This window comes from Spodoptera frugiperda, chromosome 25, assembly GCF_023101765.2.
Source record: "Spodoptera frugiperda isolate SF20-4 chromosome 25, AGI-APGP_CSIRO_Sfru_2.0, whole genome shotgun sequence".
NCBI lineage: Eukaryota > Metazoa > Arthropoda > Insecta > Lepidoptera > Noctuidae > Spodoptera > Spodoptera frugiperda.
The window spans coordinates 3,178,158-3,198,560 of NC_064236.1; the positions used below are offsets into that span (position 1 = coordinate 3,178,158).

The window sequence follows — 20,403 nt, forward strand, 5'->3', positions numbered from 1 at the left end:
AGGTGTTTACATTTTACAAATTTAATTATTATTTTTTTTCATTTTTGGTCTAAAAAGTGTTAAAAATGTCTGTAAGCACACAAAACAATACAAGTTACTTCTTAGCTTTTATAATTTTGATATGTAAGTGCTTGCTTACTTACAAATTTATTGCATTGTTTCTTCGTTTGATAAGGGCATCAAGAGAATGAGTACATAATAGCTTTATAAGAAAACAGAACCATATTTAATTTTAATGTAACTATACACACACATAGTACATAATTACATATATGTAATTATATGCTACATAATTTTATGTTTGTATGTTAAAAGTGTAATATTCTTGTTGCCTTGCATAATATAATAATTTGTGATTTGCAAGAAAGAAAGGTGTTTACATTTTACAAATTTAATTCATATTTTTTTTCATTTTTGGTCTAAAAAGTGTTAAAAATGTCTGTAAGCACACAAAACAATACAAGTTACTTCTTAGCTTTTATAATTTTGATATGTAAGTGCTTGCTTACTTACAAATTTATTGCATTGTTTCTTCGTTTGATAAGGGCATCAAGAGAATGAGTACATAATAGCTTTATAAGAAAACAGAACCATATTTAATTTTAATGTAACTATACACACACTTAATTACATATATGTTAAAGGTATGTGATTATAAATTGTCAATAGGGCGGAAGTAGCGCACTCACCTGAAACATCTTCATTGTGTGTCTCCGATATTATTGTGCTCTGGGAGTCCGATTCTTCTGATGTCATCATCCTGATGATTTCCCTCGTAAGACGTTCCTGTATCATAAATATCACATAAACTTACCAACATATTCATATAGCGGAGTATGTGATAGTCACAATATTATGAATATAATAAGTAATTACCTTATTATTTTCTAACATTTGGTCTTGAATCAATCATCTTCTCACATCATTCCTAAAACAAAACACTTTATTTTTTATAACAATTTGCTTTATTTTAATTTCTAAGACTGCTCTTAGAAATGTAAGACAATAGCTACACAATAAAACATAACATTTGTAAATATAGCTGTCATTAGAATGGCCATGTGACATTCGCAAAAGCATTCAATGGTGTGCACAACATAATAGGCAGTTTCTGTATGAAACATTTACGGGGAAAACAGTGGATTACTATAAACCTAAGTACATTGTACATATTTTAGAAGCATTATCCTAATAACCTTGAAATCCTTGAATGTTACAGTGACAAGAAACTTATGTAACTAGAATTTGGGAACTGTTGTAGAAGCAGTATCTAGTATATAAAAAATATTGAAAGGGTTTGACCAAACAAATTAATAATTCATTTTGTTTTATGTCAAGATCGCTACAAGTTCAATAACTTGCCATAAAATGCCAAGTTTATATAACAAGGAAATTAGTCCAGTGAAAATAAGTTTTCAATACAATTCCTTTACTAAATCTATATTGAGACTTGTTTTGTTTAAAACAAAATAACATAAAATGAGACAATCGCCATGCAAATGATATGATTAAGCTCAAGCCATGTACATTGGTGTGACATTATAATATCTGGTCCGACAAAAATGTGGTATTGAAACTAATAAGATAATTTTATTGCTGCCAACTAACGCAAGTACTCAAGTGCAAACAAACACATATTTTAGATAGGGCAGCCATCACTCTTTGTACAGTGATGACCCATTTACTATACTGATATTAGTCACAGCTGTTCTAAATCACGGTCTGTGGTTGCATAACAAGCTACTTCCGTGCAGTTTTACACAGTCTGCTTGGCTCCTATTGATCAGAGAGTGATGTTTTATAGCCTATAATCTACCTTGATAAATGGACACAAAAATATTTTTCAAATCAGACCATTAATTCCAAAGATTAGCGCATTCAAACAAACACTCTCTTCAGATTTATACATTAAAGTGTTTAGATATAAGTATATTTATTAGCAGTTACAAATCATGAGTATTTGCAGTATTTTAACCTATTCTAGCTACAGTCATGTTGAGAAAACAAACTTATATATCCATCACACAAAAATCATCATGAATTGGGTTGTTAATTGGAAACAACATCATAAAAAAGCAGTTTCATTTATTTCCTTTGTTTGTTGTCTTTAACATGATACAAACTACTATCTGTAGTCTGTTCTTGTCTGTAGCAATAGAATGACAAAAGCATATTATGATATAACATATTATGCACAGTTTGCTGCTGCAGAGGATTATACTTTCAACTTTCAACATGATAATCTAATGATATCCTGTACAAGTAAAAATTAAAACCCAATATCACAAGTCTATGTTTGGAAAATGGGTCTGATTTCATCATCATGACAAGCTAAGGTGACAGGATTTTTTGACTCAGCCTATACCATATCATCTAGACTAAAATAAACTGTGACTGATAGTTATTTTTGAGTTTGAAATCCTGGAGACAAGCAGATAGGATTTATAAACAAACCTTTTTGAGGATATTTCACTTCCTAAATGTTGCTTTGCCCTATAAAGACATTACTGCATGATGTATAGAACATAGGTAACTCTATAATTCATATAGCCTACATCAGTATGATGGGTAAATCATAAACGCACAACAACAATATAAGTAGATACCTATTATGAATCAATAAAAAGATAGGAGAAATATACCTACTAAATAATGAATATTGATTGACAAAATATGTGGAACTCTAAATACGTTTGGTCAATATCTAAAGGCAAACTAAAGCACAAATGAAATCGCATGACAAAACTGTGTAATTTTCTGTAGAGTTCAATAACTTGAACCTTTAAATAAGCGTATTAAATACAAAGTAGAAGAAACAAGCAAAATTACCTTTATGAGTTGCACTGCTTTGATGCGACGATTTTTTGTAAAACGCAAAGGATGTCTGCTGTTATTGAAAAATAATCTTTCTTTTACCAAACTTTAATGAGAAACAGTAATCCGATAATAATCTTTTATCAACCAGGCAGACATCAAGCAAAAGCAAAATTTACTATATTGACATTTTATTTTGCATTACTAATTTAATTATGCTGTAACTAATATTAAAAGTCACTCCCGTATACCATTTTCTATGATAACAACGACCATGTAAATTGGTCGGTTTATATTGTCTATGCGGATCGCCCGATGGTAAGTTTTTGCGTTCCGTTCCATGCAAGTAAATTACTTACGTTAGATATTCACTATTTCACGAAAAATTACAAATAATAGCTTTTTGTATGTTTATGAAAAATAACAATTTGTGATATAGTTGTATTTTTTGTTACTATAAATATTTTGGTGAATCGTGGCTGATGATCAAATAAATTATTCCGTTATTTCAATGATAAAAGTTTCCAAGGACGTTTTGCTATTAATTTAGCTATTTTATTAACTACTATTTTACCAGTGTCTATTTGAATCATCGATGTCATAGACGGCACATTGAGGGCAATGACTTCTTTGTTCCTAACAAAACGATATAAAAGTTAAAGAAGAGCTACATTTTGCTGGGGTCTTTTGGGATCACCTTAAAGAGTAGGTATAATAGGTCGAACAGAAGATCACCTTTAGGAATAAAGTGTCAAAAGTCCCCATCTAGATTGTAACGTGCCTTAGGTACTAGTTACAGACCTTACGATTTAACAGTGCAGTTTAAATTGTGTATCTTCCTCATGCAGCTAATTTGCAGCGGCGCATCTCCACGGCACAACTTACCTACTTGCACCATTACATAGCTTAGTATCAGTAGAAACGGTGGCATAGTTTCACAGCTTAGCTATTAGGTATAGGTATCCTCGCAGCATAACTAGGTACATAGCACACCTCTGATGGAGTGGAGAAGCATTCTAAAACTATGCGCCAATGCTTTGCTACAAACAATTAAAACCTTTTTTATCAACTAGAGCAGTAGACGTAGGTGGGGTGAAAATAATAAAAATCAAAGAGTATAATAAGTATAGGGGAATAATAAATAGAACTCTGTGGTAATTTAAAGTCATATGATTCATTTTTGACAACTTTTGTCGAAAGTATATACCTACGATGCGAAACTATTTATTTACCTTATAATTATATTTAAATGCGCTAATTAATGGGGAAGCGCAGCACAGAGTATTCTTCTGAAATTCTATAAACGTATAGGTAATACATTCACTGACTTTGTGACTACGTGTCCGCGGACAAAATCATTTTAATATACATAGGTACAATACATGCTAGGCCTCTCCAGCGCGTTCTGATTGACTTTTTATATTAGGTACGCCAATGCAGGCGCTATGGTCGTTAAAAATGCGCTTTTAATATACTTCTGAATAATAAATATGCTTCCTTCGTGTAATGAATATGTCTCCTGTGCCTTAGCTATTGCAACGAGCACGGTCACTTGTATTCATTTACCATATAGATACTTATATTCAGGGGAAATGTATTCCTTTGTAAAGGCATACCTACGTTTTGGAAATATCTAAATTTCCTAAGTAGATAGGTAAAGTTATATCTACCTAATTACTTACATCGTACCTGCTCATGTAAATATATATAGGTTTTAATATAAAAAGACATCGTATTACACTTTTAATCCATGATGGAGTAGTCAAAGCTGCACCCATTAGAGGTGAAACCTTAAAAAGACCTCCTTTTCACCTGTTACTCTACGAATAACATGTAAGCTAAGCATACAATAAACAGCCCCCTGTAGGCAAGGAATAAATCTATTTGCTATACAATGCTTACAGTTTCAGGTTCGGCGGTTGCCTGCGTATAGTTTTAGGCGCCTACAATGTAGGTATAGCAATATTTTACCTAAAAGATTATAGTTATGTTAAGATTTTGGGCACTTTGAACTGATTTCACTTATTAATCTTATGGAAGTGATGGATTTAAAGATGGTGGCGATTGAAGTTAAGGTGGAGATACTGAGAGTAATGAAAATGGTCCCTGATATCATCATCACACGATTTCGTACCACCGTCAGGACTCAGGACATACCTATAGACCTCCTCTCAAATAGGCAATAGCACGCTACTAAGCTTGATTTTACACATATCTACTGTAAAAGTTTTAAATCGAAAAGGTACCTACCTATACAATATTCAACTATTAAATAACAATAATTACAGAGATTTTAGAGCTCAGTATCCGCAACACATTTACTATGTAGGTACGCTAAAAGAATGCTTCAGTAGCTGGTTGGTTGACAGGTGTTTTCATCAAGGAGAGATTCGAAAATCAACAAGCAGCTGGTACGGAGTATCTATCGACTGTTTTAACTACTACTTGTATCACTATACATATACTCAGATATTTACATGAAGAAGAATATGAAGGAAAAAGGAAGTCAAACAAACATGATCATACATGTAGGTGAGTATTGTTCATTGGTCCGGTAATCAGAAGTCACTGCCAAATATAGGGTCTCGCGTTTATCTGTCTTAAAGTGGGATTCTCAAGTTTCAAGAACTAGCTTGAGCTAACGGTATTGCTTAAATTCCTGTGTTTTTTTTCCAGACCTAGCAAATTCTATCCCTATTCCAAATTTTATCCCGCTTCCTTCAGCCATCAGACCACCACAGATGGGGCCCAGTAGGGCTGATTCACGATATGGCGCCGCAGACGACTTAACGGGTTACCGAGGCTTCGGTTCGATTGTTCCAAGAGCAGGTGTACGAACGGGGTGGTTTTTAGTCAGTAACAGTCTGACACTCCCTCTCGCCTCAAGTCACCCAAGGCGGAAGAAGCCATTGATTGCCCCCCCCCCCACCTCTCTTAAAAAAACGTTCTTTTTCAGCTGTTGTTATCTGTTTAGGTAATAAACATACACAAACAAGAATTAAACAAATTGTGATCTAGTATTAAGACCATGATGGTGACGCGCATTAATAAATTCATTATAATTATTATTTGAATAATATCTTAAAAATTCCTTAGCTGAACCAGTCGAAATTATTAAAAAAGTATTAAAACGAATATCATTATTAAATATTTCAATTATTGAGCAATCTTTAATGGGCCTCCACATCAGTCCCACCAGTCAAACATCAACGAATTACCTTAACATTCAAACGAGGCATCAGCCATTAGACAACGGTGACTATAATGACCTCTAATGTGAAACTAATAAAGTTCATATTTAGAGCAGGCTTGCTACGGAAATATTTCAAGTTACCTGACGAGTTGATACTGTTGGTAGTTGGCAACAACAGTTTAGTGGACACAGTCGCGTCGGCCGGTCGTGCGAGAGCCGCGACACCACCGTGAGTAGAAGCCGTACGACGACACGATCCGAGCCACTGGCCACTTGTGACCAGCTTATTGACACACAGGATATCTGACCCACACCTAATTGAACAAATCGTCCCTTTTACTCTGTTCAATTGAAAAGATATCGTCGTTGGGAATTATTTTGGTATAACCGGTTCCTGTAGGTACCCGGCAGAGATCTAGTAGACAGAGACACGTGTGGGTGGCTCCGGTTGAGGCAGTGGTTTTATAAATATAATATTTTAAGTAATTTGTTGTAGAAAATGTCGAAGAAAGGATTGGAATCGAAGGCGACAGCGAGCGCCAGCAGCGGCAATGCGACGGAGACCACACCGCTGGTGGGCAAGAAGGTGAGCCTTACTTCAAGTTGTAGTTGCTTCACGGCGAGGTCATCGGTTGAAGGGCCGACTCTGTGTAACCGATCCGTGGAAGGGCACCATTCGATTAAGTCACACGCGTCATTAACATTTTTCTACCGATTTCCCTTAGAAACTAATATAGTTTTAAACATCATTTCGTAGCATTCATCTTTTTGAAAACAATTCCATGATGTTGAGAAGTTACTAAGATATCTCTTTACTGTAATAGGAGCACCTACATGCGAATGAATCTGTATCTTGCGCTCAGCAAACAAAAATATCTTAAGTATTTACGTTTTACTCGCTGTACAAACAGACAGAGAAGCCTAATCAACTGTTGTGCCTATTCCTGTGTTTATTTGTTTAGAAATTACTTTACTCTGATATGAGTTTCCTTTTAATTCAGTCTCATTCTGTGACATGATTTTGTAACAACATCCCATCATTTTACAATGTGAGGTTTCTCTCATGTTTTTATAATCAATTCTATGTTTATGCCTCATTAGTAAAGCTGCTCAGGTATTATTAAATATCTTTATAAAGTTGCTAATTGACTGCATGATACCATAGTATCAAAAAATAGAATTCTATACAACAATACGAATTATTAATAGTGATATTATTAGTATTACCTAGTATTCGTATTAGAAATACCTGATTTAATAACGCGTCTACGCGGGAAGTATTTTCTGAACTCATCCGATTGCGCAATGTAACCGTAACTTGTTTTGAAACATGTTTTAAGTAGATAACCTCAATATTAGAATTAACGCCACATCTTATATTTCCATTGTATAAATATAACAGCTGCGACATTAGCAAGACAATAAAGATACAAGATTAAAAAATAATCTAGTTTTGCTCACTTAATTTATTAGTTTGACATTTAAATAAAAAGCTCTCAGATTTTTACATAACAATATTATCTATAATAAAAAATGCATTAATTAGTTATTAGATATTACATATTTTATAATCCTACTAGACATTCTCACGTTCGATCCATATCTAAAATAAAAAAAAAATATGTTTTTATAATATAACTATCGCGGTGGCCTATAACTATACAGTATACACGTTCGTGTTTCTGCCCACCATCAAAATGTCAATTATGTTAACAACCTATTGCGCCATATTTACTGGATACAATTTTTGGTCAGTCCGATACAAGCATAAAGACGCCTTGTTTTTATAGTACCTACAATACAAGAAGGCAATTTGAAATGATAATAAGAATCTCTTGTGTGATGCGCTAAGATGAGTGCTGATAGTAACTGACACAGTTACGGCCAATTCTAATAACCTACCTATCGGTAAATTTGCCTACCAGAGGTAGAATTATGACACATTTTGTATGGAGCTTATGTCAAAAAACTATCTCTAGTAAGCAAATCACCGATAATCACTTAAATACAGCAGTTAATATGTATATTGGTTGGTAATGTTGTGTATTTGTATGGCAGGACGGAGATGGGGAGCGCCAGGGTCTTACGATGCAGCAGACATCCATCCTGATTGCAGGAGAGATGGCTGGCAGTGGAGTGCTGGCACTGCCACGAGCCCTCGTCAAAACCGGTAAGATTTCGATGCCAATCCTCATATTGCTGAGCGTTAAATAGCTGGCGCGGTCTTTGTTCCCTAGTTTATTGGTGATACATTGTTCCTAGTTCTTGGGAAGAGTCTGTGAAACCTTCTTCAAGAACAAGTTATTAATGACATGCTGGCTAATGCGATAACCGAGAATAGCCCAAATTCCCAAATATAACTGATATGCAGCTTAGCTTGATTTTGAGATTCAGCTGAATACATTCAGTTTACATTTTACGTAATTATCAGATCCTAGGAACTGACAAAATAAGTGTAATGTATAAGTATGTGTAAGTATTTCATACAATAGTGTCCATATGTATTTTGTGTTGCTTAACCTGATATAATCTTTATACTTATTTTTGTAGATAGGGTACTCAAAGACGTCTCTGACAATTGATCTAATTATTCATTCACATGGTTTTCGTGTCTGTATTTAAACTTAATAATGTTGCTTAGCACATAAGTATTAGTGATAAATAGATTTTTAGTAGTACATAAATGATTTAATGGATTTTCCATTGCTTACAAAAACCAAACGCTTTTAGTTTTTAAGTCTCTAACTGAATTAATTATCTGCCCACGCAAATGTAATATTGTTTTAAAAGATAACACATGCGTAGTGTTAGTGTCGGTATAATGTATACGTAGACTTATCAAACTAAACGATTTTTAAGACGATTTTTTTTGGATCGTCTCATAGCGAACTAAGTAGATCTAGGGTTTGGAATTATAGAGTTACACACACCATATAATTCATGTATTGACGTAAAACTCACAATTATGTGTTGATAGGTGACTATGATATGTATATTATGGTACATACAATTGAACTGTTGGGCTCAAAGCAGGAGAAGGAACGGGGTGGTTTTAGTCTGTAAGTCTGACACTCCGTCCCGTCTTGGCAGAAATCATCCATCCCCCTCAAAAATAGCTTATTCTGTAACTTTCAATTCGAGAGATCAAATTGCTCGATCGCAGTTCGCCGTCACGCCGTGTCATTGGTTGTGAGAATAATCTCGATCTATGACGGGCGAGAAGACGATCGAGTTCACTTCGAAAGTTTGATTTGATGAAAAACCTACCTGGTCTGATGATTGAATTGGAAGGTGGTCAATGAAATCTTGAAATTGTAACGATGTGTTTAGTTTGAGCTCATTATTTAGTTAGGTCCATTTCTCCTGAGGGCATAGTACGAGATTTTTTAACATTAATCGAGTTCGAAAAGAGACTGCGTTCGGTGCTCTGATCGGTTGGTTTATTCGTGCTAGCCAATCAGAGCGCTGAAGGTTTCGTTTTCGTTCAACGTAAAACAAACTCGTACTGATAATAAGGACGTGTTGTTAGTTTTTTTTAAAGCTTGTTATTTATTGTATTCGGTAGCTTCTTACTTACAATTTAAACAATCAGATATTCATGTTGTGTTTTGATTGCTAATTTTTTTTTCTTATTCTTGGAGTAACAGGAACGGTAAATGATACAATCTTGACATAATAATAACTTTTCCACTTTATCTAATCAATTTCTTTATGGGCTGAGCTTTAATTACGTAACCAGTTATTAGGACCAGTTTTAATGACACGCTAATTAATAACATCATTAAAAACTTTTTTACTAACGATTCCATTACGCGGAACATTGGCATTTGTTATACTGTATTTTTTATTCATTGGCACTTAGCATGTAGTACCTATTAACTCAATTACCTTATTTTAACTAAAAGTCATGGTTTACAAACGTACATTAATGGAGAAAAGCTCTACTAGTTTCGAGTCACTGAGGTAGCCAGACATAGGCTGGGCGATGTCGCTCCGTCTGCGCACGCTGCTCACGATGAGTCCTTTGTGACTCGAAACTAGAAAAGCTTTTATCCAATAATGTACCACGTAAACCGTGATTTAAAATTAATTTACTATGTCTCAAGACAGTTATAATAAAAATACGTTATTTTTATAATAATAATCATGTTAAATATTAATGCTTGTAAATGAGCATATGTCGCGTCACCTCGCATTCCATTTCGGTGCTCGAATCCAAGTTTTTGTCACACAATATTAGTAGGTAGGTAGATATATAAAGCAGTATATTATTTTTACGATTAACTTTATGTAACAGAACTTGTTTAGATACCTCGGCTACTGCGAGAGACCGAGTTCTTTTAACTAACAAAATTCCATACATTAACGAAATATAAAGTTTATACAAGATTTTTGTCATGTTGTCACTTTGTAGGTTAAACGAGTTCGGTAAACTTTATAAACAATTTGTGCCACAGGGACACTATCAACAGATTAATTTATTAAACTATGGAAGAGGTTTGGTAATATATTTTATTATTTTTATGAGAGGGAAATCTTTAAAATTACCCTAGTTTTTTGAAGAGAAAGACTAGGGTGTTGATATTTTACCTCACTAAAGTTACCCTGGTGGCCACTGTCAGCACCAGTAAAGGGCACCGGGTCTTCTAATTACTAAAACTACGCTGGTTACCGTCGTCAGCACATGTGAGAGGCACCGGATCCTCTAATAGACCTGCCCCGGAGCCCCTGCACAAATGTATTAGCAAACACAGGTGCATTTTCTGTTCCCAAACTTATTAGATACACTGAAAGGTTCAGAAGCAAGCTCCCAATTCGTAATCTAAATACAACACACTCTTGTAAGTTAAGTAAGCCATAAGTTTATATGTTTGTTACTCCTTCATGTCGGCTCACACAAAATGGTGAAATTTTGAATAGGTGTAGATTGTTGTCTGGAATAGGACATAGGTTTTTTATACCACAGGAATGCGGGCGAAGCCGCTGACTGAAGTTAGTATTTCATAATTTTAATTTAGTCAGACAGATATCACTAAAAAACTAATGGTCGCACTCAGAGACATTTGATAATTAATTAAACTATTCCTTAGTAACCATTTTGTATCGAAAACAATTGCTAAGGTCTGGGTTAAGTAACAAATAAATGACACTGAGTACGGCGGTTAACTTGATTTATTCACTTCTGGAATCGAATTAGCTACCGATCAGGTGATCATTATATCATTTGACGCAGATCAACTCATTAACATGGCTCTATCCAGTATTGTGCATATCTATTCTATCTATCAAAAATATTAAAATAGCACTTATGACGTGTGTGTCCAATGCCAGTCCATATTATAAGAATTTAAATGTATTTTGAAATAGAAATAGTCAAATTTGTATATTCAGAGATGTATAAATGTGCGTCAAAACTTGGAGATCTCGCATCCGCTTGTACCTCTGACGTGCTAACTAGGTAACCGTACGTCAATATTATATTATATTTATATATTGTTATAGGAAATAGAAATTAATTACCTATTGAGTATGCATAGTGCATATTTAAGGCAGATGTTTTATTATGTAATGGCTACCTGATGGTACACGTTTAGAGTGCTTTTCCACCGTTTGGCTTCCACCAATCATATTGGTACACATAGTTTAGCACGGGTGGAAACCGACTCAGCTAAGCTATTTTTTTATATGGAAAGATGCGTGCTATGAATGGCTTCCCTACTATCGCTCTCTCCATCGCATACTAGATGATCTTCCTTGTACAGCTACTTTTCAGCGGTGCATCTTCATAACACATCTTATCACACAGCTACATAGCTTAGTATCAGTGGAAACGGTCGAAATCGAAATAAATCGATCTTAATTCAAATATTTTGTTTAAGATCGAACTTGTATAATTATGAGTGAAGTCGTAAAGGATCTAGAATCTCCTTAGCTAATAATTTTATTATGCTAAAATATTTGAAAACATTCCTTCCTCTAGTTTCGTCGGTGTTAGTGTAGTTAATACTTTAGATAGATATTATAGATGTGTATGCTTTTTTTTTGGCTGGGGAAAATCATCCATTGATTTCTCTCGTCTTGGGTGAGGCGAGAGGGAGTGTTAGACTCTTACTGACTAAAAACCACCCCGTTCCTACTCCTGCTTTTCGAACCGGAGCCCCGGTAAACCCGTTAGGTAGTCCGCAACTCCGGATCAGGCCCCAATGGGCCCCATCTGTGGTGGTCTGATGGCTCTATAGATGTGTATGCTTAAGTGTCTATGTGTGAGACTCGCGTCCGCCTAACGATCGTCACCTTCAGTCCGCTATCAACAGCCATCTCTGATCATCTGATAAGATTACTCCACATTTGCATAATTTGCGAACGAAATCTGATACCGATGAGATCTGGCCCCACCACGCATTGTTTATTATTAGAAATCTCGACTGATCACTTCTATGTATCAGGAATTCAGGACCAATCTAAATATTTTACAAGTTGTAGAAGGAGCGAGAGAGAGAGAGAGAGCGAGTGAGAGATAAAATATTACTTAACGTTATCTTTAAAAACAAAGCTATTAAGTCGAGTCTTGATTGTCAGAATTCTACTTATCAATTTATAATGCCAGTTGATTTAATCGCGTGTACAAAAAATATACATACGCGTTTTGTCGTTTACAAAATGAATTAGGAGGAATAAATACTAATCGCCGTACTCAGAGTTATTTAATTGTTACTTAACCCAGTCTCTAGCAATTGTTTTAGCAACAAATCGTTACTAAGGAGTAGTTTAAGTAATCATTAAGTTTCTCTGAGTGCGGCAGTAAGACTTTCGGATGCTCTAGCGGAGCCATGCGCAGCTATAATAATATTATAATGACTGCTTTCCTAAATACTGTCGCCAAATTATAAATACCTTCACAGTTTCCTGCAAAGTCTGTAGCTGCCATTTAAATTAAGGATCTTAATCCAATATATTTGTATGGATTTTCAATTTTGACAGAACATTTTAAAACTAATGTCAAAATTCGATCTTAATCTAAATATTGATATGGGCAGTAAGTCGAGACTCGAGACAACACGGTAGTTGAATTTATAAAAAATATTTATCAAAGCAATGAATTGCTTATTTTAATATTTAAACTTTGCAGCTGTCCGTCTCGATGTTTATCACGAAAAACAATATCAGGTTGTATAAATTGGGTTGACCTTGGTAACTAACTCTAGTGATATTTCCATATATAAATATATTTTCAGACACCAAACTCGAATATGGTATTTTATGGCTGCATGATATGATATCAATGCAAATGCTAAGATCATCAGCATACGAGATAAGTAGCGGGTTCAAGGTCTCCAACGTTATGTATTATGTATCTCTCCTGCCTCGCAACTTGTGATTGCTCTCCCAAATGTTTATTATCATTATGTTTATCTATTTTGGCTACCTATATAGGAATTTCATATTTTGTGTTACTATCGAAAGATTCGTGATTTAAAAAATAGTATAACAATTTCTTAAGATAATTAGCATGTATGTACATGTACTACTTAGCAGTTACTTGTACCTATATCATCCATACTACTCAACATTCGTAGGCGGCATAACATAATGTGTTTTATCATGGCTGATACAAAACTTTTTGACTGCACGGTTGGCGCACTGGCTGGGCAACCGGCTGCCGTGCAACGTGTAGCGGGTTCGATTACCGCACGGAGCAACTCTTTGTGTGATCCATAAATTATTGTTCCGTGTCTGGGTGTCATGTATATGTAAACTTGTATGTTTGTAAATGCACCCACGATACAGGAGAAATCCTAATATGAGGCAACTTAAAAAAAAACTTCACATCTTCATTTGTAGATTATTATTCCACAGTCCCTATTTCAAAATACTATTAATACTATATTGAGTAGATCTTTGCTCAGCAGTCGGGTTGCCACCATTCAACCAACTAATCAGGCTCGTTATTGACACTGTAATTATTATTCCATTAGTAGGTAAACAAATAAAATATAATAATATTCAGAGATATTCACTGAGCTGTAACAAACAGAAAAGTAATATCAAATAGCTATGATTTCGTATGACTAGAGCTAGCGGCCTTCAAACGGGACGGTATTGTGTTTCACACTTGTCACACGTCTCCCAGCTAGATAGCCACGGTCCCTCCGCCTGTGGTCAGTGGCCACAGATGTAGCCATCACCGGCCATATACTCGTCCAATTATCAAACTGGTTCTACTACTTTTTGTGCATTTTTCCATCGTTCGACCAATACGTTGGTATAATTAGACATTTGATTCGTGTTACAAATCTGACCTTGTGGTCTACTAATAAACTAACGCGTATAAAAGGTTCTGTGATATTATTATACTTACTAGCTTCTGCCCGCGACTCCGTCCGCGCGGATGTCGGTCTTCGCGTGGAAGTTTTATTTCTCCATTTTGAGTAACTGTGAAAATGACATCTTATAAATATCTATTGGACCCAAATACGGCAAGGCCCATAATAATTAAGGAGATCCCTCTATAAATTGAGCTACTGCTGTTGAGCAGAATAAAACTGAAAAATAAAGATTTTTTCTACGTATTTTTCCAGGATAAAAAGTAACCTATTTTATGTCCAGGATAATAAGTTAATTATACCAAGTTTCATCGAAATCAAACCGTTAGTTTTCACGTGATGCCTGAACATATATAGACAGACAGACAAAAAAATTATAATCACATATTTGGGTTTGGTATCGATCCAGTAACACCCTGCTATTTATTTTTTCTATATTTTCAATGAACAGAATTGACCCTTCTCAGGGGCCTTAGTCTGCTATTACAATTGTGTCAGAATGGTCGATCACTGAGCAGTGCGAGAGGGACGGAGCTATGAAGGTTGTATACCTCCGTCCCTCTCGCACTGCTCAGTGATCGACCATTCTGACACAATTGTAATAGCAGACTAAGGCCCCTGATTTATTATAGCCCGCGACTTCGTTCGTGTGGAATAGTGACTTCCGGCAATTTTTGGTTTTAACCACATAGTTCCCGATTTCGCGGGATCTCTTCAAAAATGAGATGTGGAAGATATTCTAGGGAACTCCTCAAAAATCAACATAATGAGCTCTGCGTTTGAATTTAATAGATGTATACTCACTTAGGGCATTGAAAAAATAGTTTAAAAACGGACTTAAACTAAAGAAATATTATAATCTTTCCGAACTTAAGATGAAAACTAACTTAAAACTAAAGAATTCAAGAAAGCTACGAATTACGAATTTATAACAATTAAAAAAGAAATTATATTACAACCTATCCTCAATGCTATAATACCAAGCCAAACCAAGCTTAAACTAAATAAATTAAAAGAAACGACTTAAATCTAATTAACTTATAAATTATAGACTTACAATTTTATTAAACAAACTAACTACAGTAACTACTAATAATCGATATCAAACTAAACCTACGTTAAATAATTTAACCAGGAAAACCCAACAAATAAACTTTTTAATAGACAAATACAACGAAACCAATTCAGAATATACGAAACAGCAGGACCACTGCAGACAAATAATCATACGACTTATAGTACACTATTTCCACAACAGTACCGAAGCGCTCGGCCGATACCCAACAAATACTAATAATAAAAACGATAGAAAACAAATAAAAAAGTTCTAAACTATATCTGTACCAAATTTCAACCAAATCCGTCAAATAGTTGCGGAGATTAATGGTATAAGCATAGAATGTTCGACGTTATTCTTTAATTTGACATAACTTTTTTATTTATGAACCGATTGACATGAAACAAACACTAAATGTAAATTTAAGCATCCCACAATATATTCGTGAAAACCGCATCCAACTCGGATCAGCCGTTTCTGAGATTAGCGCGCACAGACGAACAGACAAACAGACAAACAGACAAACAGACAAACAGACAAAAAAAAGTTAATTACATTTTTGGGTTCGACATCGACATAACAATAACCCCTGCTATTTTTTTTATTTTAATTTTCAATGTACAGACAGCACTTTTCTACGATTTTATTATATGTATAGATTTGTGAACATAGTGTAAGGTCAATATCCTTATATTTATTGCATAACTATAACAGATATAAAAGTTAAAGCTATTATTACGTATTTAATTATTACGGCTACAAAGGGTTCGATTATTTTAATGAAATAAAGAAAGAAGAAAAAACAAACAACATTCATTTACAAAATGACATTTTTTTTACAGTGACAGAATTTTTTTTACATTTTTTGTCTGTCTATCTGTCTGTTCCGGCTAATCTCTAAAACGGCCGGACCGATTTTGAAAAAAAATCTAATAGTAATTTGATTGTAAGGTAGCTGATGTACTAAGGAGTAACTTAGGCTACTTTTATTTTAGAAAAAAACGTCGCATTGTTAGTAACCCACATGAGGAAAGTTGCGGGTATCAACTAGTATTGAATAAATCTGGCATGCAACATTAGAAATAATATTTGGTGTTTACTTTATTAATTAATTGCTAATGTATTGTGATTGCAGGATGGGTTGGAGTGCCGATCATCATTCTGGTCTGCTTGATGGCCGCATTCAGTGGCAAGAGGTTGGGTGACTGCTGGTCCATACTGGAGGCCCGGGACCCAGAGATGAGGTCTCGCAAGAGGAACCCTTACGCGATCATCGTGGAACAGTCGCTCGGCAAGGCCTGGAGGTATTCATTTGAGTTTATTATTGTAAGAATATTTTTGGGGTATGTTACCTTAACATATAATAAGTATAATGCCATAAAAACCTTAACCTTGAAGCAATAATTTCCTTTGATTGTTTTTAACTTTAATTGAAGCCGACACGAATACGGTTAATTTTTTTTTTAATCTTTTGAGAGTCAACGTCTGTTTTGTCTTTTGAAAGTCTCGTTGGTCGAGTGGTTGCAAGTGCGACTGCATGACTGGGGGTCTCGGGTTCGATTCCCGGGTCGGGAAAAGTACTAGGCCTTTTACGGTTTTTCGACAATTTCTCAGTAGTGCTACTACTGAGAAATTTTCTGGAGTCGGAATCGGAGTCTGGAATTGTGCCCAGCATATGCCACCCCTCTATGGCTATTACATGAGACTTTCGGACACAATGTACCGTAATGTGCACCTCTGCCTACCCACACAACACTTACACTATTATGCTATGTAAAATATTATGTCGAGCCGCTATCCTTTATTATGATTAACAGTGGGTACAATCCACAAGCAAACGAGCTAGTTTGAACTGCTACCATCATTTATAGCGCCAGCTATGGTTTAACGTCATTCTCATCTCATTGTTCTCATTCTCATTGTTTCTCAGTGTGGTGGTATCGATGGCCATGATCGTGACCCTGTTCGGTGCCTCCGTGGTGTACTTGCTGCTGGCTGCGCAGATCATCGAGGCGGTGCTGCTCTCCCTCGTGCCTTCCCTCACCATCTGTACCTGGTACCTCATCGTCGTCGGCGCCATGACTCCGCTGCTCTTCTTCGGAACGCCTAAAGATTTTCAGTAAGTCATTTTGAGAAAATTATACGGTATTTGATCTTCAAGAAGTAACACTATCATTAGAACTTGACACGGGGATCGGGATATGTCCATGAGTTCCCAATATTTCGGCACTGTTGCAAGCGCCGTGATCACGGATGAACTAAGTTCATACACATAAATAAACATGGTAAATATCCCGTCACAAGTTCTAATGATAGTGTGAGTGACCATGTCAGTTTAAAAATTTCTAAAAGTAAATGGAGCATGTGCATAAAAAATAATATTAACTCTTCCAGTTTGATGGGTCTTCTTGCCTTCGGCTCCTCCGTGGTCGCCTGCATCTTGTACTTCATCGAGATGATGAACGAAGCCTCACCATTCACCTACCGCTACGGCATCCACGGCTTCATGGACTTCTTCCTTGCGATGGGAACCCTCATGTTCGCTTTCGGAGGAGCCTCCACCTTCCCCACCATCCAGAATGATATGGCGGACAAAACCAAGTTTGGCAAGAGTTTGCAGTACGGTTTCCTTGGTGAGTTTTAGTTGGAAAAATATATTAAACGTCTACGAAGTCACCGGTAGCATTTTAATACGTTTATTAGGTGGTTCTGTACTGACCTTCATGTTATTGGTATTGTCTCCAGCTGTGCTAATCCTGTACCTGTTGATCGCCATCGGTGGTTACGCGGTGTTTGGCGAGCGCGTGCTCCCCAACGTGGCCCTCTCCATGGCCGCCACCCCCCTCACGCTGGCTGCTAACGTGCTGATGGCCATCCACTTGTTGGCCGCCTTCATTATCATCATCAACCCCGTCTGCCAGGAGGTTGAGGAATTGTACAAAGTACCCAGAGGTTCGTTACGAGTTTCTTGTGATCGATAAGAATAACGCCCGAATACTGAAATGCTACTCATTTTTAAATTGTACTTAAATATCGTGCTATCTCTGTCATTTTATAAGGAATTGATAGGGACAAAACTAGTTTTGAGAGCGTCCTAAAATTGAGTAGCTTTTGAGTATTCGGATATAAGTGTACAAGAAATATTGGGAGTACTTAATATTGTTTATATACGAGTACATAATTTATTCATCAGATTCTGTTGGATGGCGCATGGCCGTGCGCGTGTCTATAATGCTGGCTCTACTCTTCATCGGCGAGAGTATCCCACGGTTCTACACGATCCTGGCCCTGATCGGAGCCACCACCATTGCCCTGCTCACCTACATCCTGCCTTCTGTCTGCTACCTCCAGCTCGTGAACCAGCCCGTCCCTGAGGGACAGACAGCCATGTGAGTATCTTTACTTTAGCCAAAACTTTTAATGAGTGAAATTCTTAGTTGAACAATTTATGAATCCAGGCTCAAAACGCTGCGTTGATTTACAGTTAATGCAACGACTCTTTCTTCTGGCTTTTTCACTTCTGTGGCTTGTCTACGGCCACTTTCATACAGAACATATACCTCTCAGGAAGATAAATCTTCAACACATACAAAAAAAAAATTTTTTTTCGATATACACGAATAAGAAACAACTGACTTTTAAGAAACTAATCGTTTTTTAATAATCATGTTTGTGTTTCATAGTTACTGAGTACACAGCGTGTCGGAAATATTGTCCGAGAGACGTTACTAATGTGTTGATACGTCTCGTTCAGACTTTCTGTTTTAGGCCTAAGTTGCTTATTCTTTAGATATTATTTGAAGCAATAATCTTTAATGACTACAATAATTAATATAATATGTGTATTGTTATGACAGCGAGTCGCCTGGCTGGATGAAGATGGTGTGCTACGAGGTGATCGCGCTGGGCATCGTGGGCGGCGTGGCCGCGTCCATCAGCGCCTTCGGAGCCATCTTCAGCACGTCGATGGCAGTGCCCTGCTACTTGTGATCGCACACAATTCTTATACGTAGCTCTATAATAAATATACTTCAATATGTATAGTTTGCAATATTTTTTATACCTGAAGAGAGCAATTTTAGTCAGAATGAGCTGCCGTTAAATTTGTTAGTTAAACCATTCTCCTGACTCGACAGTTTGGCCTGATCCAGGCCTGCCAGGCATTTATAACGCTCATAGTAGTAGGTAATTTTACTAAGCGCTTGGTCAGCCAATCTAAGAGTCACAGAATGCTGCTAGATTGTAATAAGTAACCATGTCATACTAGGCTAGACTTACGTATCTACTTACTTTTAAACACATTGTCTGTTAATCAAGTATGGGGGAGGAAGAGGCTCCTCAGAACATGGCTTCATGAACCCTACCACAACTCGATATAGATACTGCTGCAAGGCTGCAATGCTGGATGTATCACGCGAGCGCAGCTGCGGCTTCATTTATGAAATCGAGACATTTACCTTTTATAATTCTTATATTTCATGTGCCTGTAAAAATAAAATAAACTCCACATAATGTACTACGTAGTTATCATTCGTAATAATCCAGAATTTATAGAATTTCTCTATAAAACTATTTTGTTACTAGTTAGTTAAGAGTTAAAATGTAGAAACATGTTCGTGGCGCTGCTTTCTCTCGTAGTAAATATAATATTTTGTTACTTTTTCTTGTGTTTGTAATTCTTATTCTTAGATAAGTCGTAGACTTAAGGCAATATCAATTGGAACATACACGTTATGTGCAAACCTCTTATGAACTTGTTTCATAAGGAAATGTTGTCGTGCCACTAGAGGTGTGCACGTGCATTGCACTTTCGTACCGTAACGCATTTACTGCAGCACAAACGCCGGGTGTATGCCCATACTAATACAATAAACAGAACAAACATAATATCTCGTACTAATAAGTTTATTAACTCATTCTCTGTTATCTGCAATCGTTTCGCTTTGTTACGCTTCAGAATATGAAAAATCATAGCTCAATAAACGGTTTAAATTAAGTTTAAAAGTTTTGTGTTA

At 36.0% G+C, this 20,403-nt stretch overlaps 2 protein-coding genes across 11 annotated transcripts in view; one reads left to right on the top strand and one right to left on the bottom strand.

Annotated features, from left to right (window-relative positions):
* Positions 1-3,070, bottom strand: part of LOC118261721 (protein furry) — an 87,684-nt gene extending 84,614 nt beyond the window's left edge. For 7 of the 10 annotated variants that reach the window (XR_007707125.1, XM_035575884.2, XM_035592117.2 and 4 more), the window contains exons 1-3: positions 2,830-3,070; positions 877-928; positions 690-786 (exon numbers count right to left, since the gene is read on the bottom strand). Coding sequence is in view for 9 of the 10 variants with exons in the window: in XM_035575884.2 (XP_035431777.2) it covers positions 690-786; positions 877-894 (115 nt within the window). In the remaining variant the exon portion in view is untranslated. Of the gene's footprint in view, positions 1-689; positions 787-876; positions 942-2,829 lie in introns of all 10 variants that reach the window. The other 3 variants (XM_035576664.2, XM_035575060.2, XM_035584417.2) reach the window with 2 other exon arrangements.
* A 3,042-nt stretch (positions 3,071-6,112) lies between these two features.
* Positions 6,113-20,392, top strand: LOC118264312 (uncharacterized). Its single transcript, XM_035576788.2, has 9 exons — positions 6,113-6,236; positions 6,504-6,593; positions 8,066-8,177; positions 16,524-16,692; positions 17,319-17,507; positions 17,783-18,021; positions 18,134-18,340; positions 18,582-18,777; positions 19,246-20,392. Exons 2-9 carry the CDS (start codon positions 6,507-6,509, stop codon positions 19,376-19,378), a joined length of 1,332 nt encoding a protein of 443 aa, XP_035432681.1. The 5' UTR covers positions 6,113-6,236; positions 6,504-6,506; the 3' UTR covers positions 19,379-20,392.
* Positions 20,393-20,403: the final 11 nt, after the last annotated feature.